At 40.4% G+C, this 25,264-nt stretch overlaps 1 protein-coding gene across 2 annotated transcripts in view; it reads left to right on the top strand.

Annotated features, from left to right (window-relative positions):
* SLC1A3 (solute carrier family 1 member 3) overlaps positions 1-25,264 on the top strand; it is a 79,026-nt gene that overhangs the window by 45,980 nt on the left and 7,782 nt on the right. For both annotated transcript variants that reach the window (XM_041747990.1, XM_041747991.1), the window contains 4 exons: positions 15,044-15,248; positions 17,974-18,016; positions 21,703-21,995; positions 24,480-24,713. In XM_041747990.1, coding sequence (XP_041603924.1) covers positions 15,044-15,248; positions 17,974-18,016; positions 21,703-21,995; positions 24,480-24,713 — 775 coding nt within the window. The remainder of the gene's footprint in view (positions 1-15,043; positions 15,249-17,973; positions 18,017-21,702; positions 21,996-24,479; positions 24,714-25,264) is intronic.

A 25,264-nucleotide genomic window follows, 5' to 3' on the forward strand; every position in this document is an offset into this window, starting at 1 on the left:
TGGACTGTGTTGCATTAGCAGAAGGCCTGGTGAAGCTCTCATTCTGCTTTAGCCTCACCACTAACCAGTGGTGTCATTTTGTACCTCACATGTACAAATCTTGGTTTCTTGGCCTCACTCTCCAAACCTGGAGGTCCTTAAGCCATGACTTAGCCCCAGTTTTAGACATTTAATTTTGGCTCTTTTGATAATAGACTTGGTTTCCAAGGTTGTTTGCAGATTCCCTGTGGGATTATGTTCTCTACAATCAAGTTTCCATAACATTAAGATGTGTGCAAATTACAGGCATTGCTACATGGCTTACTTACTCAGCCTGGGACGGAGCCTGGCACATGGTAACTCCTCAATAATTAGCTAAATAATGTGTGGCTTACATCTGAAAGCTGAAAATGTATGAGATCATTGGCATCATCATTCAAATCATGTTTACTCTCACCATGAAGTGATAAAATGATCATCTGGATTGCAGATTTATTTATTCTTTGATTGGTCAGTGACTTTTTTTATTTTACCTGCCATAATAATGGCTGGCAGTTAGTGAGTATAAAAGCCATGTTAAGCATTGAAGACACATGCTTGTTATCCCTTCCTACAGAATCGTTCTTAATGTCTCCATTTCATAGACAAGGAACTTCCTCAAGGTTTCCTTGCTAGCAAGGACCTGACACTGTGTTCAAATCCAGATCTGTTTGTCACTAAAGCTCTCTGCAGTGCCATGCAGCCCCTAATGTAGTAGCGCAGACTCTAGGTTTGCCCTGGATCAGCTTATAATGCTAAAGTGCACCTATTGCCTTAATTTTATTGCCTAGGGTAAAGTCTTCTCTCCACAAGAACTAAATATTTTCCACAATTTTCCCATTCTTGTGCACTTAACTTTTTATGTCATGTGTGGTTGAACATTTGATTATTTGGTGAGAATATGACTTGTCTCCTCCACAAGAGAGCTCCTTGGGACTAGGAACTACTGTTCACGTGTCTGCATCCCAGCACTGCCTGCAGTGATGAGTTTGTGTTGTAGTAGATGTTACATAAATAACTCATTGATTTGCGGGTTCACTACACGTGCTTAGTCTCACCTGCTGAATTTGCAGACTATGTCAGTCATCATTCAACAAGTATCTATTGAGTCCCTACTGCGATAGCCACTGGGCATATAGCAATCAATATGGGCCATCATGTATATTTATAATTGAAGGACTATAACCTGCAAAATCACAAGCTGATGTGTTATCGTGGAAGTAGTAAAAGCAAAGATGTGAATTAAAGGCATATCCTGAAATAAGGAACTTTTCAGTGATCAGTAGAGCACAACCAGAATTTTTTCCAGCGAACTCTCCCATAATCTTCTCTGAAGCTTAAAATATTTATTGTTATTTCCTTCTCATATGAATAACTTACGTTTGTATTAATTCTTGATGCGTTTATGTCTTTACTCAAATGACACTACATTCCCGTTTAGTAGAAAAAGATGTTTATCAGTGTATACCTTTCTGGACTGATAAACACTGATTCTTTTAGGAAAAGAGAGTTATTTCCAAAAGTTATGAAGTCGGGCTTACTGTAGTCCCACAAAACAGCTTGTTCTGTGTACTACAAGGAATCTTTATATTGTGAAAATACTCCCTTCCTGTTATAACATTTAGCTGTGGAATTCCTGTTACTATTTGTTTGGGTTATTCTCAAAAGTTTTGAGTCTTCTGTGATACTTTTGACAATAAAATAGGACCTAATAAAACAGCAAAGTCAATTTGAAACTGACTGAACATTTACGTCTAAAGAGTGTTTAAGGCACCTAGTGACATACACTGTTGTGCTTTTTAAAAGCCCTGTCCTGTTCATATTTTTATCAAAAAACTTACAGACCTAGAAGGCACCTACATCAGATTTTCAGATGACATAAGCCCCAAAAGAATGGCTTCTACCACATATGCCTAAGATCATGATTCAAAATGACTTCAATTGGCTGCAGTGCTGGATGGAAACCAACAAAATGAAGATGAGTGGGGATAAATGTATATTTCTGCTTTTAGACTCAAAAGGCAATTGCGCAATTACAGGATGGGGAAAGACTGAGCTTGGCACAAGTTCATGTGGCTAAAAGCTTAATATGAACCAACAGAAGGATGTGGTGGCTGAAAAAAAAGGATGAATATAGTCAGTTATAATTATTAATAGTTCACTGTACTCCGCACTGGTCACACAGCATCGGGAGTAGTTTGTTAATTCCAAGCACATTCAGGAGTGACTTTGACAAAGCTAAGTAGCTACTAAGAGAGTGTTGAATCCAATCCAAGACACATTTCCTGGGCCCCTGTTTGGGGCATACAACATGCTAACTGATGTGGGGAATAAAGATATGAAGAGACATTGCCAGTCTATCACCTCAGGGGGTTGAACATGTAGACGGAGAGCCAGACAGGTACGTACATGACTATAAAACAAAGCAGACTATGAAGCCAAGAAGCACAAAGAAAGGGCTATGGAAATGCAAGGGCTGGACCAAGGGTAAGATTTCCACAGGAAATGAGAATGAGAGCAGAGGAAACCTTAAAAACAAGGATGTAGAGACAGGAAAACTCAACGCTCAGCTAGGGAATACTGAGTATACCAAGTCACCTAGAAGAATGGGGTAGGCCTTAGCAGGCAATAAAGCTGGACAAAGAAGGTTTGGACCAGAGCAAGAGGGTACTGGCTGGTAGGCAGTGGGAGGGATTACAGCTTGGCCAACATCTGGAAATAACAATGCATGAGGATCAGTTGAAGAAATGTTGAGTCTTTAGTCTGGAGAAAAGAAGACCAATGCCTCTGGTAAATGTGAACCAGACTCACTTTGTGTTCTTCCAGAAGGAAAATTTTATCTCAGGAGAAAAGGGTTATAAGGAACCAGATTTTCCTTCTTTCTGAGCACCATATTTTATTTTATTTTTTTAAAGATTTTATTTAATTATTAGAGACGGGAGGCGGGGTGGGGAGAGGCAGAGACACAGGCCGGGGGAGAAGCAGGCTCCATGCAGAGAGCCTGACGTGGGACTCAATCCTGGGTCTCCAGGATCACACCCTGGGCTGAAGGTGGCGCTAAACGGCTAAGCCACCAGGGCTGCCCAGCACCATGTTTTAAAATTCAAAGCACCCCAACAGTGACGAGCTGGCCGAGCAGGCAGTGAGTGCCATCTTGGTTGGGCTCAGAGAAAGTTTGATAACAGATACTCTAAAGGGAATGGGCATGGGGCAAGGAAATGCTTGCAACTTCACCGAGAGACATGTGAGTTCTAGGAATTAGCCAAGGCCTTTGCAATGTGAAACTATCCATGGCTGAGTGTTCTTTCTTTCTTCTTTGATTTAAGATATCCAATAGTATATCAACTTCTGAATAAAGCCCACATGTTAAAACTGACCAGGTCATTGAGATGTCAGACTAATTCTAGCACAGACTGCTCAGTGCTTTGACAGTAGCCACTCATCATCAGTGCTTTGCTTTTCAACACATGCGTGATTCTTTTTGGCTGGGATGGATAGCATCCTTTCAAATAATGAATTTGACAGATTTTGGTCAGAATTCCCCATTAGGTGAATCAAATGCAAGTGAACAATTGATATAAGTCCAGGCAAAGACTTTATTTTACAGGGAATCTCCAGTGCTGTCAATGTAGGGATTAAGCAGGAGTTCTGGGGGCAGAAAGACTTGAGTTCACATACCAGCAATGCCACTTATGAGCTGTGTGATCCTGAGCAAGTGATTTAATCTACCTGTTTCCTAATCTGTAAATGGAGGTTGAACATTGTTACCCAACCTTACAGGTTATCTGGGAAGATTTAATGAGATAGTGTGCCCAGCAGGGTGCCTAGCTGGGTGGAGTCTGATTTTACTGATTGAGTCCTCGTATTTTACAGTCGTGTTCCTAGGACCCCTTCAGAGCTAAAAATATATTTATTAAAAAAAAAAAAAAAAAAACACCGTCATCCTCGTGGCTAACTTACAAGTGCCAGATATTATACTCAGGCATCACATGTTAAACTCATTTAATCCTCAGAACGACCCTTTGAAGGGTTATTATTATTATCCCTCATTTCCTGAGACACTGAGAGGTTACATATCTTGACCAGTCACAAGCTAATAAGTGAGGAAGCCAGGATTCAAACTCAGCAAACTCTAGAGTTTATTACAACTATTTCTTTCCAATACGTCGTACCACCAAATGTCCTTGTTTTCCTCCCAATTCCATTCCAAATCACTCTGCTGGATGATCTTAGGCATTTGTTCAGAAGTATTACACAAAAATATACGTTAAAATCTTACATATTCTACTGAATACATGAGGGCCCTATCAATCATGTCTTTGGCCAGAGCATTGAGAAATTCCTTCAAAGAAGTTGATTGAATGTGTGAATAAGTGAAACAATTGTAATTATGGAAGCCGTGACTATAGCCACTTTTAAAAGAAGCAAGTTACCCGTAATACAACTTCACTACCTCACTGCCTCTTTCCATGATTTGTGATGGGGCTGTGGTGGCTGTTTGAACCATTCACTTGAAATCATCCATTTGAATTCAGTTTTTTTTTTTTTTTTTTTTTTTGAATTTTTTTTTTGAATTCAGTTTTACACTCTGTTTTCATTTACCTTATTTATAAATCTTTTTTTTTAAGATTTTATTTATTTATTCACAAGAGACACAGAGAGAGGGAGGCAGAGACATAGAAGGAGAAACAGGCTCCACGCAGGAAGCCCCATGCGGGACTCGATCCTGGGACTCTGGGATCACGCCCTGAGCCAAAGGCAGACACTCAACTGCTGAGCCATCCAGGTGTCCCTATTTATAAATCTTTTATCTCATATCCCTTTTTGACAACAATGTCCCTAGATCATCCCCCCCCCCTCTCTTTCTCTCTCTCTTTTCTTTTTTGCCATCTGATGTTAATAGATTTTACTCAAGACCCATCCAGTAGTTGTGTTTTTACTGAACGCTGGTGACTACATTGTTATCCACCCTATCCCCATTTTCCAAGGTAAAGAATAATTTTTGCAATCCAGTCCATGCAACATCAGTCTCGATTCAACCAAACACCATTTGCACTTCCTATCTCTGCCACTTTCCTGGATCTCTGAAGTCTATTCAGGATAAGTAGAGTTAGATGGAAGGGACTGCCCATAATTTTCTTTGGAGAACTTATGGGAATTTCTAAATACCCCTTGAAATAAAGCATCAAAATCAAAATATGAAACTGGGAAGCACATAGAACCTATGTACGTAGGTATTACAAAACTAAGGTCGGATAGGCAGAAACAGCTCCCTTCTGGAGAAGGGAAAAGCAGCAAAAGTCTTGCACCACTACTGGTGGAATATATCAGGCATAACCCAGTTCCATTGTCACCCTTGGCCCCAGGGGGCAAAAATGCAACTTTTCCTGTTTCAGGGAGAGAATGTTCTCTTACTACACTTCAGGCAGAGGTAAAGGAAGCCAACCAAGTCTAGAGTTTGCGACAGTCTCTTTCACTCAGTGAAGTGATACAGCTTTATTGTTCGGGCCAGGTAGCTGGGAGCATAATCTCCCACTCCCTGGGTGCGACTATTCCTTTATAGATTAGATAAGAACAACTGATGAAGTTTTAAATGCTGAGAAAATTAATCAGAACTGAAAAGGGGTGTGTTGGCCACAGCCCAAGAAATATGCTGACTGAGATAAAAGCACCCACTGAACTTTTCTCTGTTCCACGCTTCTCTGCTTGGTGGTCTCCCTTCCTTGTCTTTCCCTCTTCCCTCTCCTCCTGTCATTCTTTCAACCCCAGCTTTGACCCCCAAAGACTTCATTGGCATGCTCTCCTAACTGGCTAGAACCGTGGACTGAAATTTTTTAAAATTTGTTCTCATATATTGTATGTAAGATCCTATATCCTGTATTTAATTTAAGGCATAGCCAAAGTGAACACATTTTATTCTCAGTGATTTCTTTTTTTATGTAAGAAGTATATCTTTTTATTTATTTGAAGAAGATACATATTCAGTAATTCCATTTTTCTGAAAGAGTTTATTTATTTGAGAGAGAGTGCAGAGTGAGGGAAAGAGTATGAAGAGGGGAAAGGAGAAGGTGAAACAGGCTCCCTGACGTGAGACTCCACCCCAGGACCCTGGGATCATGGCCTGAGCCAAAAGCAGACGCTTAACCCACTGAGCCACCCCAGGTGCCCCAGATCTTTTTAAAATACGTTAATTTCAATTTCAAGCAACAAACTTAACCTCAGTCCATTTCCAAGTTCTCAGGTTGGCTTATGGATCCAGAATCTCTGAATGGCAAGCAATCGGGGTGGGCGTTGGGTCACAACCACGGGTATGGCTCCTTTGGTCTAGGTCTGCTTCTCAGCCTCATTTCAGGACAGACCCCTGTCTCAGCTGTTCTTCTGGGAATTGGGGTCAGATCGAATTGGTTTTTAATGTCCATATGTTGCTTTCAATTTCTATGAGGCTTTCAATTCCTTTTCTTCTGTGAGGGACAGGCCTTCCTTGGGAAGAAAGGGAACCCCTTGAGTCTGACATGTTCTGTAGTCAGCTTGAGATGCCTTTTCATTAACTTTGGACAAGTCTGGCCCAGTTGTGGAATTCAGTCCTGCTCAGCCTTCTGCCAGCTGGGAAACGTGCCGTCTCGACCATCATCTTCCTAAGAAAGTCGCGTGGGACCCAGAAAGTAGAGATGCTTCCCACCACAAGTAACTCAATCCAAAGTAGAGGGCTGCTCGAGAAATTGCAAACTACTCATCCAGTGGTTGGTTGTAAATCACAATTCTTTGGGGGAAAAGACAGAGGCAGCTGGAGCTCTGGCCCTCAAAGAACTTCTTCACCTTAAACTGAAGCATTTTGCTGCTCCCCACACACTCTTTCTGCCATGAGTGATGTCACCTACTTTCCCCAGTCACATGGGTGGTCCTGGTGGGTGCTGGCTGATGGCCAACTGTGTGTTGGCACATCTTTCCACGTGACAAAGGTCTCTCTTCTCAAAGCCAAGCCTCACAGGTATAACCAAGAGTGGCTCTGATCAGCCCCTCATCTCCATGGCCCAGCCCACGCTTTTTCTTTCAGCCACTGTTTTCTATGGTCCTGGGTTTCTAAATCTTGGCGAGAGGACAGTCATTCCTTTGTGCTCCGCTGTTACAATGAGGTAACCGAAGAAAGGGTCTTGGTCTGAGGCTGTCAGCTGTTACTAATCACTACTCCCCAGCTCATCATGGGTCCCGCTCGCCTCTCCCTCTTGCTCTGCTTAGCACACATAAAGAAGATGAATTACTCCCTGGTTCCTCTTCAGAAAAGCATATTGTGCAGCACATTCCAATACCGTGAGCAAAGGATGGGCTAATGTGAAGGGTAAATGGGTATCTAAATCACCTCTCAGTGGGTCTTGCGCCGGCAGCTGTGTGCCTGTGAGAAGTGAATCTCAGAGCTGGCTCCTTGGAGGTCTTCTTGAGACCTTGCTGAGAGAGAGGAAGTCCCCATGCTGGGTCCCCTGGCAGATCACATCACTGGAACGGTTGCAAGGCTGTGCTGGGCTGTAATGAGAGTCTGTTGGATGGTTAAGACCAGTGTAGAGAAAAGCAAACTTGACCACTCAGAGGACCTCACCAGCTGGTAACCCAAGGGAAACATTCTCTACCCCAAAGGTCAAGGAGGCCACTGGATGTGACTTTTTCTGCCACTAATAATATTGCCTGCTCCCCAGGGATGTTTCTATTTAACAGTCTTTCAAAATAGAATGTTTCCCTTTTGCCTTTCCACACTTCATTTTACTAGTGAACAGTAGAACTCAAAGAAAGACTTCTGTTGACAGTTTTAAGGTCAGATTAAAAACTCAATTTGCCTGACAAATTATACACTATCACAAGCAATAAATTCATAAAGAAGTTTCCTTGTCATTCTCATGCAATATAACCTCATAAAACTAAATGGTATTATAGGCGAATGAAATATCAAGTTTTGTGACATCATAAATAGCTATACGGGAAGGAAATTTTCACTGAGGTGAAAACCCCTGTGAAGATACTTGTGATTTAATTGACTGTGAATTCCACAAAATTGTTCTCAGCTGCTTATGGAAATTGTTTAACTCTTCTTCGCTAAGAATCACTGATTAAAGTAAATGCCTCTTTGCTCAAAATTGCATGAAGAGAATCTGTTCTCAAACTTTTTCCCTCGTTACAGTGTCTGCAGAATTTCTGTTCAACTCAACTGACCAGATATTAGACATCAGCACCCTCATTTCGTTGGTTTCCACTAGCAAAATGAAATAAATTCTTGGGTGCTGTGAGCAGCTCAAGGTCCTAGGAAGCAAGGATGAAAAGGAGAGACCATAGCTCAGGGTTCCTTTTTAAAGCCCCTACTATTAACTGAATGCAGCTATCTACCACTGTTTGCAGACTTTTTTTTTTTTTTTTTTTTTTTTTGCTAGAACCTACAAATAAAATACAAATGTATTCCTATCTGGACACCCCCTCCAAAAAAAGGAAAAAGAAAGGGGAAAAAATACAAATGTATTTTACATTGTGACCCAGCCATACACATACATACACACAGCTGAAAAAAGTTTCACGAAATAATACTTAAGCCTTGCCACAGGTGATAGATACCCTTTAATATTTTCTATTTTGTTATCTTTCGTTAATAGAAAAAATATCAGTCATAACCCACTGAAGTGATTTCATGACCTGCATCATAAGCACGTGCTAGACCCCATCCCTCTCTTCCATTCCTTTCTGCATATTAGCTTTCTCCTTATTCAGTCATTGTTCTGTTAACAGGTGGACAGATAGGACTTTAGCAGTTACTTACATAGGCTCATCTACAAGAGTGCATCATGGTAGTAAAAGAGGGAAGATAATACAGGAGTGGGAGAGAGAGAAGAATGGGAAGGAGGGAAGGTGCTCCTGGTGGTGAATAGTAGAGGCTTATGAGCCTTCTGTCTTCCGGACCATACCAGGGACACCCTGCTGTGAGTGATGGGTGAGGTGGAGGGCGGGACCAGTTCTGGAAATGAAGCTCAAAGTGATGCTGAGTCACTCTTTCCCGCTAGAGCTGTCTCAATCTTCAAGAGAATGAACTTCACAATTTTGGATTAATTGGGGGAAGAGCAACTAAAACCGGTGAATTAGAATTTCAGAGTATTTTAAGCAAAAGCAACTTTACTACTTGTAATTCGCAGTAGCCTAATCTAAATGTTTAAAAAAAAATGTGGCCTCTCCCCAGCATAACAACAAAAACAGTGATAAGAATGACTATTCAGCATATATTTATGGGGTCCCCTCCTGCACAGGTGCCAGTCTAGCCACTGAGGCTACATCAGTGAATAAAGCACATGGTTCTGCAATTTTGGCTTTAAAATTCTAGTAGGAGGAGACATATAATGATCATAACTAGCATTTATCAAGAATTTGCTTTGTCTAGATTCTTTATGTAAGTTTTCCCTAAGCAGTATAAATATTATTAGCTTCTTGTCTGGATGAAATGGAGGCTTACAGAAGGCAAATAGTACTTAGTGAAGAGCTTGTTTATTACTTTTCTGCTTCATTAATAATGACAGCTAACATTTGTGGAATCCTTACCATGTGCCAAGCACTATGCTAAGTGCTTGCTGTACGGAAGTCCCTTTAATGCCAGTGAAAAGCTGGTGAGGGAGCTGTCAGTATTCCCATACTACATATGAGGAAACAGACTTACAGAGAAGTGGAATCCAGGTAGTCTTAGCTCAGAGCCTAAACTCTCAATCACTGAGCTGTAATTAAAAAAAAAAAAAAGAAGAAAGAAATATGCTTCCAAAAATGGCTGAGACCGTAAATAGTTTGAACTGTTGTCTTTTAGATTAAGTTCTGAGGCTATCTCCTGCTTCAAAATTGTGATTCAAAATTGTGACACAATCATTAGCAACCGTTTCTATCTAACCTTTTAAAGATTCTTCTGTTCCAGAGCCCCTAGAATTATAAAACTGTACTTTTTTTTTTTTTTTACAATCTAGTCTATAAAGGGGCTGGAAGAAAACATTTTAGTGAAGGAAAACATAATATAGTTTTAGATAGATTTAAAATGATTTATTTTATGCTCTCACACACACACCCCACCTCCCTCCCGTTCCTCTGAGCTTTTCGACCCTCTTTCGCTCTCCCCTTTCTGAGGATTTCAGTGTGCCCTGGCTCCAGCAGTGGCAGTAGCTTTAGGATACGAGAGATCATTTTTCAATCTGTAAATAAGATTATTGTATTTTTAGAATTCAACTTCCCTTAAAAAAAATCAGCACTTATAGTCAAATGAATATGGTACATGCTGGAACCCATCCTTGATTTCCTTGTTGTAAGTTTGCCCATCTTGAAATTCTAGGAGGATGGAGAACAGGCGGCTTTCATTACATGAGTATTTGAGAAGGCCATTGTGGAGAAGGAGTGCCTCTAAAATAAAACAAAAACTGAAACAGACAGTATTCTTGAGTCAGAGTTACCATCTCCCCTTTTCTATTCTTTCTGGGCCTAGTCCAGTGGCCCTGGAAGAACAATGAAACACCATGAGAATGAGTAGAAAAACAATTCATCACAGAAGGCTTCTTCCTTAAATTTCAGTTTTCAAAACCAGAGACAGGAATTATTGGGGGAGAGTATAGTCAGACGCATGAATGGATAAGACATAGATTTTTAGCAGACAGGAGAATAAAATCCATGCAAATAATAGAGCCTTGAGAACCTGATCTTATTTATGTGTTTCCTTTTATACTTGGCTGAATACATATTTCATTTATCCAAGAAGTCATACCAAATATTGTACCAAAAGAAATCTAATTTACAATACAGACTTACAGAGATCCGCATACATATTTATGAAACGCTCCCTCCCCACTCCATCCCTACAAAAAAAACCACAAATGTGGTGCATATTTGTTAATGCCACACTGATTACCAAAAGACTGTTTTTATAAATAAAGAAGTAAATGCATATTTACCTATTTGCATTAAGAAACTCTCTTCCTTCCTCTCTCTTCAGAGTGAGTGCTGCCTAAAATAACCAGGTTTCCTGAGCAAAGTCTTCATCTTTTACATTCTAAAAAATGTCTGTTTAATCTCTTTTACATGCTTAACTCATTGGTGAATATGTAATAGGTTTGCAGAAATGATGGATGGATTGCTTTCTTGTTGACTGGTTCTTCATGGGTTGGTTTTTAGAAAAGAAAATAAGATTCATATACATACACCCAAGTGTCCATGATCCTCCATGTTCCATTAGAACATGCTCTCGGCTGTTTTTCTAGAAATGATGAGAAATTTGTACTAATTGATTAATACTCTAGCTAATCCTTCCACTGACCAGTGTAATGCACTTCCTCTTAAGGTAGAGAATGCTGAGTAAAGTGCTAGAGTTTTTCCACAGTTACCTACCTCCATGGAATTTTCTTCCAGCCAGTTGGCTTATCTCAACATCAAACCCAAATGGAGGAGAGTTAGAGCAAGCTAGCATGAATAACAAGGAAATGAAATGTGGGTGACTCCTAGCTTGTCCATTAAAAGAGAGGTATAGGGAAAAGGATGATCCCTTTGGAGTGTGGGTTCAAAATCTGCCACTGCCGTTATGAGCTGTGCAACACTGGACAAGTTACTTAACTTCTCTGACTTTCTGTTTATTCACCTTCAAAATGGTATCAATGACATCTACAACCTACGGTTGTCATGAAATTAGATGAATATGTGTCCCTGATTGGGGGTAGGATTTTGTGAGTTAGTGAACTAGCACAAAAGTTAACTCAAAATATATAAAACATATAAATACAACAAACTTGTCATTATGATTGGAAGACCAGTCATGGTACTTGTAGCAATTGTACAATATAGTATTTCTTGGGTTTCAAGAGGGTCTCAATTCTGATGGCAGCTTATTTTCATAATAAAGATGTCAAGATGTCTTAAATGGATCTGGTTTAGCTAAACCTAGATTAAATGAAGAAAAAGAGACCAGTCGAGATCATTATCTTTACTGCTTGCTCTGGAATGTGTTTCTCAAATGTATGTTTAGACAAACGTGTAGTTGTGGTAACACCCTCCCTTCAGTACCTACATACCCAAGTAACTTCATGTCTCCCTTACTCTGATGCCCTTTTCTTCCATGTATTTTGAAGTGACAAGGCTCACTTAAAATTTTCCCTTCCCTGTATTTAGAGCACTTCCTGATGAAATTCCCTTTTCTACAGTGATTTAGTACTTTACCCTTGTCCCCGGACACTCCGACATTTGTGTGTACTCTGTGGTGTAGAGCTTTGTCTTGGATTTTATGAGTCTGGGGAACAGAAATGGTCACCAAGTTTGGGAAAGGGACAGGATTATTAGGTTGTGTCTTCTGAGCTGATCCTCCATTTTCCTGGTTCTACCAGTACCAGGGCCATTCTCTTTCAGGTCCTGTGTCTGGCAGATTATCCACAGCCATCCTGTTCTTACCCTGTGACAGTCTATGACCTTGTTCCTGGTGGGTCCCTTTGGTTTTACTAGCCTGTCTCAGAGAAAAGGGGAGTTGTCAGAGTTGGCAGGTGGTGAGGAGGGGATGGAGGACCAGGAGCGGAGGTGAGCAGGCAGCTCATGTGGCACACCAGGACCCCTTCTTGGGAAAGGACCTATGTGGAGAATTGACTCACGATGATAATCCACCCCCACCACCCACATCCCCACACCCCTCGTTCCTTGGGTGAAATAATAGTAGCTGTTGCTTTATTCTTTTCCAAAGAAAAAGGGTCAATATGTAGAGGTTGGTGAGGCCTCTCATTTGACTATCAGTTCTCTTTCTGGGCTCACTGCTAAAAAAAATAAATAAATAAAAAATGCCTTGGTGGTTGTCTTCAGCTATTCCAGAATTTAAAAGTATAGAGAAAATACTTTCACATTGGTTTTCATTTTTTAAATTAAAAAAAGAAATCCTATAAGTAAGACTCTTCATTTCTTCCAGTTGATAGTCTTGTAGCTGTGGACCGAGATAACCCCCCTCATCCCTGCCTGCCCCTGTGGTGGGAGGGAGGGAGATTTAAGCCTCCTCCTTTGTTTGCCACATTGGTTTCCAGTGCTCTGCCTTGACCACTTAGCGCTCTCTCTGAATAGCTATAGGTCGGGAGTAGTGGGCAGGAGCATCAGAGAAGAGTTGGCGTGAGAACGTGAGAACGGAACAGAACCACAGAATAGAAGGCAAGAGGGAAAGAAAGCATCTCGGAGGAAGAAAATACTGCTGCCTGGTACCCCCCAGCAGAGATATCCGGCCTATTGTGCCCACACCACTTGTCGCCGAAGAATTTCAGGCTTCAGTGGTGACAAGCTCAGGCAATAATGGGAAAGAGAGTGGGCCCCTTCTGAGAGAAATTATTGCAAGTGCAGAAAGCCAAGATATTTGAGATGTGATTCAGACCTGAGGATGAAAATGGGGGGTTGGGACATTTGACTGCAAACAGATTAGCACATTTTTAAGGTTGGCGAAGTGTGGAAGTGGCACCATCCCAATAAATGGATACTTACTTAGCCCTGGGTTTCAAGAGTAAAAGTAGCTAAGTTCATGCATGAAAGCCAAAATTGGCCTCCTTGCTTGTGGGAACTGCATTTGGTCCCCTCAGGGGCAGAAAGTATTCGAAAATTAGTAGCATAAGAGCAAAGTTCAAGTTCCCACTCCATTCTACTTGGTATTGACTAAGACCTGAGACAATCACTTAAGTGTTTTTTAATCTGCATTATGGGTTGTTAAAATAAGAACATGGCAGGTACTAAGTAAGTGCTTATTATGAAAATTATGAATGATATTCAAATACAAATGAAATTATGGGAATTACCATTATATCACATTTTTTGGGCAAACCTAGCCCAATCATGGATACTACTTTTTTCAATACTATACCTTATTCTAAATATGTTGGTTATGAACAGAGTCACTATCTAAAGATTAAATCACTTTTAGAATCTGATACTGATCACTGGAATACAGTATAACCTTTTAATACATTTGTAAAAACACAATTTTAAATAAAGAAAATAGTCCCCTTTGTTATGACTGGATTATACTATAATCAGATTTTGGTGTTTTCATGAGATTAGGGAGGAGAAAGGAGAAAAGTGAAGAAATATCTAATGAAGCAGAAGAGCCCATATTATTATAATTTAATCTTTTGAAGGTTTTGTATCCTTTCCAATTTTTTACCATCCCAAGAGACGTTAAGATATGTTCCATTTGCTAGAGCAGGAAGGGAAATCTTGAAAGTCACACCTCCTTTTTTACCTAGGATAACACCTCGCCTGAGGTAGACTTTGAAGATGTCCTGAAAACGAGGGGGCGAAGATGTTTAACATGAGATGAGGTACTCCATGCCCAGGGGAGAAGGTGGGAAGATGAGAAGAATCCCACCAAAAAAGAGAATTTTTTTTTTTTATTTAGTTGAGAGGAAACAAAACCACAGAGAAACTATTTGAGAACTTTGGCTTTATAACCAATGTCTAACTTAAATGCAAATTGAAGATAAGTTGTGAGATGATCCGAATAATGGCTTAAATTTTGCCGACAAACATAAAAAAAAAAAAAAGACTCACAAGCACACATATAAAATAATAGGTCTTTTAACAATTTAATGCCAGTTAATCCATGTGAATCACTACAGTGACTTGAGATATGCTCAGGTTACCTTGCCAGAAATTTTTCTTAAGTATCTCTTCATCTACAAATACATACACACCACTCACTATTTACACTCATAGCTTCCCCAACCAGTAAGAATTTGATTGCCCTTTCAAATCATTAGAGAGCCGTGAACTCAACTCTCGAGGCAGGAAACAAGTGATCAGGTGTTTGCTGACATGGCTGTTGACTAGCCATTCTTTGGCTTTTTCCCTTCACCTCTTATGATGCCCTGATGAAATCTGATGCCAAGTTCTCGTAACTTGTGTAAAATCCCATTGCTGGGTGGAATGAGGGTAGGGGGCTGTAGAAGGAATTACTTTCCCTTTACCTTTCTCTGGAGAATTCCTTGGACTGACTTCCTGAAAATTTCCTTCTGTTTGCCTTCACCAGGGATGGCGGCCCTAGATAGTAAGGCGTCAGGGAAGATGGGAATGCGAGCGGTAGTCTATTACATGACTACGACCATCATTGCCGTGGTGATTGGCATAATCATTGTCATCATCATCCATCCCGGGAAGGGCACAAAGGAAAACATGCACAGAGAAGGCAAAATTGTACAAGTGACAGCTGCAGACGCCTTCCTGGACTTGATCAGGTATGTCCTTGAAAGCCCATCCCTTTGGGTATATGTTGACCACTCAGCCCCTCTTTTTGGGGAGCTCATTAAACTGCAGAACAGGTGTCTAACTGAACCAGCCTCACTGGGCTTGAAACGAAGGTCTCATCTTTACTTTTTCTAGCAGAAATTAAAGGTTTTATTTTCTGATCTACTGGGAAAGAGGTGAGAAGAGCAAAGAGAGGATATAGATTTTGAGTGCCTTGCTTTTAGGATTCAGAATCTGACCCACTCAGTTCTCTCAGCTATGCAGCTTACCTTGGAATATTAATAAGTCTTATCCTACTGTTCTCAAGTCTTGCTGTTTAAAGCTAGTTTTTATTCAACTATAGCCTGTTGATTGGACTCTTCTAATTTAAAACCTGTCATCTGTATCATCATCTGTTATACACAATTTCTGTCCAGAAAGGACTTTAAAGATCATCTGGTCATTCCTGTCCTAAGGTTTTCCTTTTATATTCTTTATGAAGAAAGGATTTGGCAAACCAGCAGTAAAAGATTAAAGGATGGCTTCTTTAGCATTGTTTTGGGTATAAACCATACACTGATGGCAAATGAGTTTTTTCCAATTCTTGAAACAGACTTGACTGTAGAGTCATCTCACACGGAACCATGAAGTAAACCAAGGTTTGATCCTGGCACCTTCCTGCTTGCTCTCTCTTCACACCTACCTTTGCATCAGTTCCTGGCAGGAAGCGTATCGCGTATTCCAAAGGATCAGTAAAAAGGGTTTGTAAAGGTACAGGCAGGGTTAAGGGAACCTACAAGGGATGGTGAGGCACCACCAGCATAGGAAGCTGTTTTGTTGTCATCCCCAGTTCTGAGGGGCAAAGGAAGGAATGCAGGAAGAGCTGTGGTCTTGGGATAGAGCCATATGATAACAGCAACAGCTCTAATTTAGATGGAGAGAGTGGGTGTCCACCCTGTCAAAGAGAGAGGTGAAGAATACATACAACCACTTCTCTCTCTCTCTTGCTACCCTGTGATCTGCTAATACATCCCACTGGACAAACCCGAAAAGGAAGCCAGAAGGCAAGAAAGCCCACATGCTACAACCTAAGGGGTCAGCCTCCCAGTGCACAGAGCAGGCTAGAGAGTGCATCTAGAAGGGCAAATGGAATATATCCCAGCACACAGGCCTCTAGATTTCTCACCTGCTCAGCATTCCTCCACCATGTAGCCTTCCCAGCCTGTCCTCCCAAAACCAAGTCCTTCCCTCCCTTCTATACAATTTCCTTACAAAGTGACTGGTTTGCCAATCCTAGATGCCTACTCTAGATGTTCCCCCATTGATCATCTGAAAGAAACTACCCCTTGGGACTTGATTTCACATGCCATCTCAAGGGACGGGTCTGTGGCAAGTAGATTAAAGAGAGATTTGAGGAAAAAGGCTGTCTTCAGCAGCACTTCTGTTTCTACCATGAATGACTTTGTCTCATCTGTATAGAATAAGCACAACCCAGCCCTGTAGAGCCTCTTCTTGAAAACCCTTTTTAAGGAGTTAATCACAATTACCTGACGGTAAGAAGCCACCCTATAACATTATTTCATATCAAGTTGTCCCCCAATAGCTATGATTTTATTTAGTTCATAAAATTAATTAAGGCTTTTCACCATTTTTTCATGAACTTTACCATCAGCTAGGTTAGGTTAGGAGTATCTTATTAAATTCTCTTTCTGTATAATTTCTACTTTTTGCTTGAAGAATCGGGATCTTGTCATTCTAAGTCCAGTTGATCCATCAGAGTGCTATGTATTTCTGCCTCTCCTTGCTCTAGTGGTAGGTGTATGAGTAGCCTATCCCTACCAGTCAGTTGGCTTGAGCATTTTTCCTGTAATCTCCTGAACTCACATTTCTATCAGGATTTATGGAAACAGACCCATAGAGCATAGATAGGAAGGAAAAGGAAACAGGATGGTCTAGGCAGTAAGAAGAAAGGGACAGGCAAGAGTTGATGACTTAAAAATATGACTTGGATAGCACACAACTGCTGGATAGTTTATTACCAATCTTTTCAAGAGATAAATCAGCAAAGACCTAAATGGGTATAGTGACTTGGCCAAGTTCACACAGCTGTTTAGAGACTCCTCAGCTAGATTGTGGCCCCTTGAACCCTGTCATGAACTCAAACACTGCTCTGAGAGAGTGACAAACCTTGCCACATGGACCACAAGTTTAAATTTTGTGGGACATTTCCCCATTGGTCACCAAAGAGGCTCAAAATCTCCAGCAATTCCAAGTCAATATCTCATCCCCCATGTGGCCTTTGGGAAGATTTTGTGGAGAACAAAATTCCACAGTCTGACCTTGACATTTGATTCAAAACATTTGGTCCCTAGACATGGAACAATATCAAACTGGCCACTATTAAATAATGCCTCAGTTAACCAGAATGTTTATAACCAAAGGTGTTTCCATTCTCACTTTGGTTATTCCTAGGATCAGGATTTGATGATATACTGACAAATTTTTTAATCCCACTGTCTGACAGAAGGACAGACTTCTCTGAAAAAATATGAACTACGTGGGCCCCACAGAAGGATGACCATATGTCCCATTTCAAGTTGTAAAATCTACCAAAATCTTTTTATCCATTTGCCACTTAGTTCAATACAATCTTTACCTTAGACACAATGAAAAAGTATTTAAGAAGCAAATTTATTATTTGAGAAACTTTTCAAGTGACCATTATTTTCTTTGCAGGAATATGTTCCCTCCAAATCTGGTGGAAGCTTGCTTTAAACAGGTAAACACTCTATAGCCACTAATGCATTTTTGAAATTCCTCTTTGGCATACCAAACAGAGTGGGACCCTCTTGTTTATTCTATTTTTTTTTCCATTTCTCTGCAATAGAAAACACTCTTTTGCCAACCAGATGGAAAGCACTAGGGTTTTCTGGAGAATTTGCAGCGGGTGGGGAGGTCTTACCTTATATTAAAGGCTTATTAGTTGCCAGATACTATGTAAGTCTTGCATACAAATAGCTCCTTGAGTCTCTGTTAATAATTAAGAAGGCCAATCAGGACACTCCCTCCCTCTCTGTGCCCCCACATTCCACACACAAGAACCCACCAAGCAAACAAACTCCAGTATAAGACACATTTACAACTTGTTTTAAAGATTAGGGAGAGGATTCAAGTTTCTGGGTTTAATTTAAAAAAATCAATGGATTGGTTTTGAAAAGTCTACTAAGAGCCTTGTGGATTCTAAAGGATGAACCATATCAGAAATGGCATCATCATTTCTTAAATGCCTACTATATGCCAAACACTAATGTTATATCTGGTCCTCACATGAATGGGATGGGTATAATTGTCTTCATTTCTTTTTTTTTTTTTTTAAGATTTTATTTATTTATTTATTTATTTATTTATTTATTTGAGAGAGAGTGAGTGAGAGAGAGCATAAGCTGAGGGGCAGCAGACAGAGAGATAGGAGCAGACTTCCCACTGAACAGGGAGCTGGACACAGGACTTGATCCTTGATCCCAGGACTCCAGGATCATGATCTGAGCTGAAGGCAGACACTCAACTGACTGAGTGACCCAGGTGCCCCATTGTCTTTATTTCATTGATGAGGCAACTCATATATTATAATTCAGAAGGAATATTTAATAGGCACAAGATTTCATGAGTAATAAATGGTAGATCCAGAATTCAGATCCATTGTGTTGACTCCAAATTGTATCTTCTTTCTGCTCTCTGCTTCCTGGAGAGGGATGAGACACCCGCCTAGAGGCCATAGTGATCTCCGGTTTCTTTGAGCCTACATCCAGGCAATTCTTGGCTCTCTGTTATGGGTACAAATATACTTTACGGTTAGGGGGTAAAGTTCATTCTAACTTCATCTGAATAAAAAAGCTTTGTTGCCCAAAAGATTAAAAGGAAACAGACATTCTAGGTTAAATAATGGTGTCACTTCATCCTAGTTATAAATCCCTAACCCTTCTGCTTAGAATCTGTAAAACAAACAAAATAAAACCCCAACCCTGTGGAGGACTAAGTTTTACACATACAAGTCGCCCTTTGGTTTCCCTCCTCTCTTTTTAAAATTTTTATTGACTATTTTTAATAGCTAATGCATGCACACACTACAAAATTCAAACAGAATCCCTTCTTTAAAAAAAAAGTCTAAGAAGCCAAAATCGAACTTTCTTTATTCAAAACCAGCAATAACCATAAATAATAAACCCCTTTCAATCCAACCAGCCAACCCCAGCACCATGGGGCTGACTATTCCAGTTAGTCAGCTGGCACTGGGCAACATCAAAAATGCTGATTTCTAGCAGCACTGGGAGAAGTGCTGACTCGAGCAGATTTATTGTATTTGGTTTTGGATTGCATTTACAGGATTTTGAAAGGGAAGCAAATGTATCTTCCCAGATCTATTTGTCTTACCAGAATGCAAATGAGGTTTCAATTTCTGTAGGCTATAAACTGTGTCCAAGGGGAAAGAGTTGAAGCCATAGGAAAGGCTAATCAGGATTGGAAATCTACCCTAGATAATCCATAAAATGCATAAGCATCCCAATGAAATAGAGATTTGAGAATTGATTGGAACAGGAGACCAAAACGGGCCAATTTCTTTGTTACTTAGAACTACCAACGGTATCAATGATTCTTCAGGGATGTGTCCACATTACTGACAGTTGGCTATATTTGAAACTAGTGGTTTTCCATCAGACAAAAAAGTCTCCCATTTGCTCTTGGTCGAGAAATGGCCCAGCACTTCGTGTACAGCTGTGCTTTCTTCCCCTAGACTGTAGGTCTGGTCAATATCCGTATATTGTTACTCTCTGATCCTTTACCACTCTCAACATAAAGGCCAGGAATTCTGCTCTCATTAATATCATAGATGGGGGATCCCTGGGTGGCGCAGCGGTTTGGCGCCTGCCTTTGGCCCAGGGCGTGATCCTGGAGACTCGGGATCGAATCCCACGTCAGGCTTCCGGTGCATGGAGCCTGCTTCTCCCTCTGCCCATGTCTCTGCCTCTCTCTCTCTCTCTCACTGTGTGCCTATCATAAATAAATAAAATTAAAAAATAAAATCATAGATGGATGGGCTTAATTGTTTTATATGGTCACAGTCATATACACGGCATCTTCTGTCTGGGACATCTATACAGAAGTTGTTGGGAAAAGACCCTACCTTGAATAAGAAGAGAAATTCCTTTATTGACTTGAGAATTGGCTTGTCATCCTCAACTATTAATCAGGCATCTATTTTTAAGAAGTGATACAAAAAAAAAAAAAGAATACTATCAGAAATGCCTTAAAACTATTGTTTGGGGATTTTTAAATTTTTTGTAAATATAATTAAGTTTTTTGTTTTAATTCCAGTATAGTTAATATACAGTGTTATATTAATTTCAGGTATACCATATAGTGACACAACAGTTCTATGTGTTATTCAGTGCTCATCATAAGTGTGCTGTTTAATCCCCATCATCTATTGACCACCCACCTCCCATCCCCCCACCCCTCCTCTGGTCCAACTGTTTGTTCTCTATAACTAAGAGTCTATTTCTTGATTAATCTCTCTCTCTTTCTCCTTTTCCTTTGTTGTGTTTCTTAAATTTCACATAAGTAAAATCATATGGTATCTTTCTCTGCCTGACTTTTTTCACCTAGCATTGTACTCTTTAGATCCATTCATGTCATTGCAAATGGCAAGATTTCATTCTTTTTATGACTGAATAATATTCCGTTGTATAATATACCACATCTTCTATTGATGGACACTTGGGCTGCTTCCATAATTTGGTTATTGTAAATAATGCTGCTATAAACATAGGGGTGCATAGGGGATTTTTAAATTTTTAGTATTCACTGAAATCTCCAGCTAAGTCTAGTCTCCACAGGCCTTTGTTACTGAGCACCATTAGCCAACCTTAGTGTACTTTACAATTTTTAAAATTTACTTTAAAATTTATAAGATATTCTCATATATTCTGCTTAATTTGGTCACTACAACAGCCCTGTGAGGTAGAACCACTGTGGCCATTTCTGCTTCACCAACGTAAATAAGACCAAAATGATGTTTGGTGATTTGTCCATGATCCTATAGCATGATCCTATAGAAAGTAAAGGGACTGTTGTGAATATTTAGATTTACACTTTTTTAAAAGCCCATTATAACCATTTTATTAGGGTTTTAGAAGAAAGCAAAAGCACATGTGTACGTTTAGTTCAGCACCTTCAACCACATACCTCTTTCTTGTTATGATTTGTTTTGTATTTAAATGTATGTGTGTCCCTGCTGAAGAAGTAGTAGAGGTTTGTCACAGATTAGATAGATAGATGATAGATACCTTCTATAATACTATCCTCTGAGTACAAGGTAATGTATGTAATTATAGAAAATTTGGACAATAGAAAAGTAGAAGAAAACAAAAATCACCTTTAATCCTTGTTGTGCCTTTTCTTTTTAAGTTTAAAACCAACTATGAGAAGAGAAGCTTTAAAGTGCCCATCCAGTCCAATGAGACGCTCATGGCTGCCGTGATAAACAACGTGTCGGAAGCCATGGAGACTCTTACAAGGATCACGGAGGAGTTGATCCCAGTTCCAGGGTCTGTGAATGGGGTCAATGCCCTGGGACTAGTTGTCTTCTCCATGTGCTTTGGACTTGTGATTGGAAACATGAAAGAGCAAGGGCAAGCCTTGAGAGAATTCTTTGATTCTCTTAATGAAGCCATCATGAGATTGGTAGCAGTGATAATGTGGTACGTATTTCTATGTGCTATATATGCTGTATACAGATGCTTATTGCCATCTACATGTGTTCTGTACTGAGGGAGACGCCACCAGGCAGGATGGCCAATTGCAACCATCCCACTTGGGTAAGCGCAAGAAAATCAATGATTTTCTGGGCCTGTAGTGGCCTTGAACCCATCTGCAAGCCACTCTCAATAATTTTCCTCCTTGTTTTTGAAACGTGTCCACTTCTTTACTCCAGTGCTGGTGGGATCCCATTCCTTAGTCCTTCACTTTATAACTATTTAGTTACTCATTCAATATCTATTTATTAGGTGCCAACTGTATATGGAGCACACAATGGCACACACTCTGGACGTAGCAGTGAAGAAAACAGACAAGGATATCCTAGAACTTATATTCTTTTAAGGGGACATAGAAAATAAACAAATCAACCAAATGCCTTAGTAACAAGTATTGTGAAGGAATAAAGACAGCAGCAGATTTTATTTTATGTGATGTGATAAAAAGTGACTATTAAGGAAATGCAAAATTTGCCCAGAATGATGCACAAAGGCCTCTGAGGAGGTGACTTTTTTTTGCTAAGATCTGAGTGACCAGGAGAAACTAGCAACACACAGTGCCAAGAGAAGAGAATTCTCAGTAGAGGGAAAAGCAAATGTAGAGGCCCCTTGACCATCAGAAGAAGTGAGATCTCCTCTCGTCCGCTAGGAAAGAAATGTAAAATGGCAGTCCTGCTGCCTGCCTGAAGGACTCGTGGGAAGTGTTAAAGAATGCCAATCCACAGTTTATAACAAAACTTCCCTGAAATAAAGTTGAGAGTAGGACACAAAGGAAAAGATTAAATCTGCAGAAGAACATTGATTGACCGTGGAAAGTAAATTCTCACCAGCTGGGAGAGAACCCTTTGATTGGTTTAGGCCTCATGTGGGGGTTACTTTCCCTTTATCCTTTATTTCTAACCCAGACTCCTTCTTGGCCCTGGAGGGAGGAAGGCATCCATTTCTAAGAAAAGCACCCCCCAACGTGATTTAAAATGTCCTTTGTCTTTATTGCCACCAAAGTCCAGAGAAATCCATTTTTCAGGAGCTTGTACGAGATGGATATGAACTTGGGCTTGAAGACTGATCAGAATGTGGTCTCCACAGGAACCCTGGGTTGAAGTCCTGGGGCCTCTCCTTTGAAATCCTGGCAGAGCTGAAAGTGGACATTTATCTTCATATTATTAAAATGCCTCCACCTTTCACCCCTTTTATGAAAGAAGCCCATTCAAGGCTGCTGAATGAACCTCACATGTAGCTTTCAAACTGTACATTCGCCTGCACATTCAACATTGAGTTATTACTTTTCTGAAAACAGGTACTTTTATAATTTCCTGGCCTGTGTTTGAAAGGACTTTTAAAAGAACCATTGTATTTTTCAACTTGAAATAAGACCTGCACAGTTCCCAGCAGACCCTTCCTGAGGGCGATTGGCCCCTCTGTTTTTAGGAACGTGAGTTTGGTTGTAGTTTACTGATCCCATCAGACAAAGAGTTGAAAATGGGGCAGAGGGACCTTTATGCAACAAAGTTGTTATACGTATGAGTTATTTTGTGTCTCAGTTGTTCATTCTTGCCAGCCTGCAGGGGGAAGATCACAAATGTCAGCAGCAGCCTGTGAGTGATAATTACTTAATTAGAGCACCTATAACCTGATTGTGGTAGTACATACCTGCACATTACTAAATTTTAATAGCTTTGAATTTATTATTTGGTTGACTTTAGTCTATGGCAAATGATACTAGTTTTCCATTTGCACTGTAACATAAAATTTATTCTCAGGGTAAATATTATTTATTATTAATAAATGAATAAAATTATTTATTAAATGAGACAGTCTCATTTATTTAAGAGTTGATTTGAAGACTAATACTTAAGTAATACTGTAAGTGGTGCATAATGTAGGAAACAATAATAAAAATGGACTTTGGTTAAGAGAGATGACTGGAAATCTAAAACACTGAAATGGCATTGTGTGCATCTTGCTTTAACTTGGAAAGTAGGCCCTGACGTGGGAGATGCTCCCAAAACTCTGGATATTATTCATTGGATTCCAGCTGTTCAGAGTCCTTAGAAGGAGAACAAAAGGCAGGGGGAGTTGGGTGGCATCTGAGGACCACAGAAGTGACCCAAGTGGGGTGAAAGGAGGGTGACCTAAAAAAAAGAGGTGGGTAAAAAAAAAATCTCTGTACCTGTCTTTTTTTCATAGGTTCAGGAGGAAAAAAAATGTGACCTAGAGAAATTCTGAGAGGAAAGCCTTATTGTGTGTTCTTTATATTTAAAAAAAAAAAAAAAAAAAAAACTTGACCGTTCTGCAAGTTCTAATGGTATCCTGGACACAGAAAGTTTGGAAATCAACTCTCTTGTCATGTTTTCTTGTCACTTGATAGTTTCTGTGGAGTAGCTCATTGGCAATCAGACTTCCAACTGTGCATGTGTTGCTTCTACATAGGTACGCCCCTCTGGGCATCCTCTTCCTGATTGCAGGGAAAATTGTTGAGATGGAAGACATGGGAGTGATTGGGGGGCAGCTTGCCATGTACACAGTGACAGTCATTGTCGGCCTGCTCATTCACGCGGTCATTGTCCTGCCCCTCCTCTACTTCTTGGTAACACGGAAAAACCCTTGGGTTTTTATCGGAGGGTTGCTGCAAGCACTCATCACAGCTCTCGGAACCTCCTCCAGGTACGTATGTACATATATGTGGCTTACTCCTATCAGAAAATGTATCTCGAACTTAACTGATCCAGAGTCTTGGTATGGGTGGTGAGGGTGGGGGGTGGTCCTGGGTTTTAAACTTCCAGGCATGTGAATTGGCATTCTCACTCAGGTGCTAATTAGACCTCGTTGGGATTCAAGGAATGGTTGGCTATAGACCCTCTTGGGAGACAAGTGGAAATCAGCTGTTCCTTTCCTTCCCACCGTCATCTTTCTCTTCCAGTTGACCTGTGCCTGAGGGAAAGATGACAGAGTCACTCAGCACAGGCTGTGGAGATAGGGGGATAATCACAAGTGATGCCTCACAGAACAACCCAGCAGCGGGAGAGCTACCAAATAACCCAGTGACGGGACCCACGCTGTTCTAGCCCTGTTCCCCTTTTTATACAAGTGCTCACTTAGTTCTCTTTAAATTAGGACAAAGGAGAGGAAGGAACTCTGTCCAAAATACCAAAGACAGAGTCATGTTCTAAAGGATCTGGATGGTCAGCTGACACACTTTTTTTTTTTTTTTAACA

This window comes from Vulpes lagopus, chromosome 3 (assembly GCF_018345385.1).
Source record: "Vulpes lagopus strain Blue_001 chromosome 3, ASM1834538v1, whole genome shotgun sequence".
Taxonomy (NCBI): Eukaryota; Metazoa; Chordata; class Mammalia; order Carnivora; family Canidae; genus Vulpes; species Vulpes lagopus.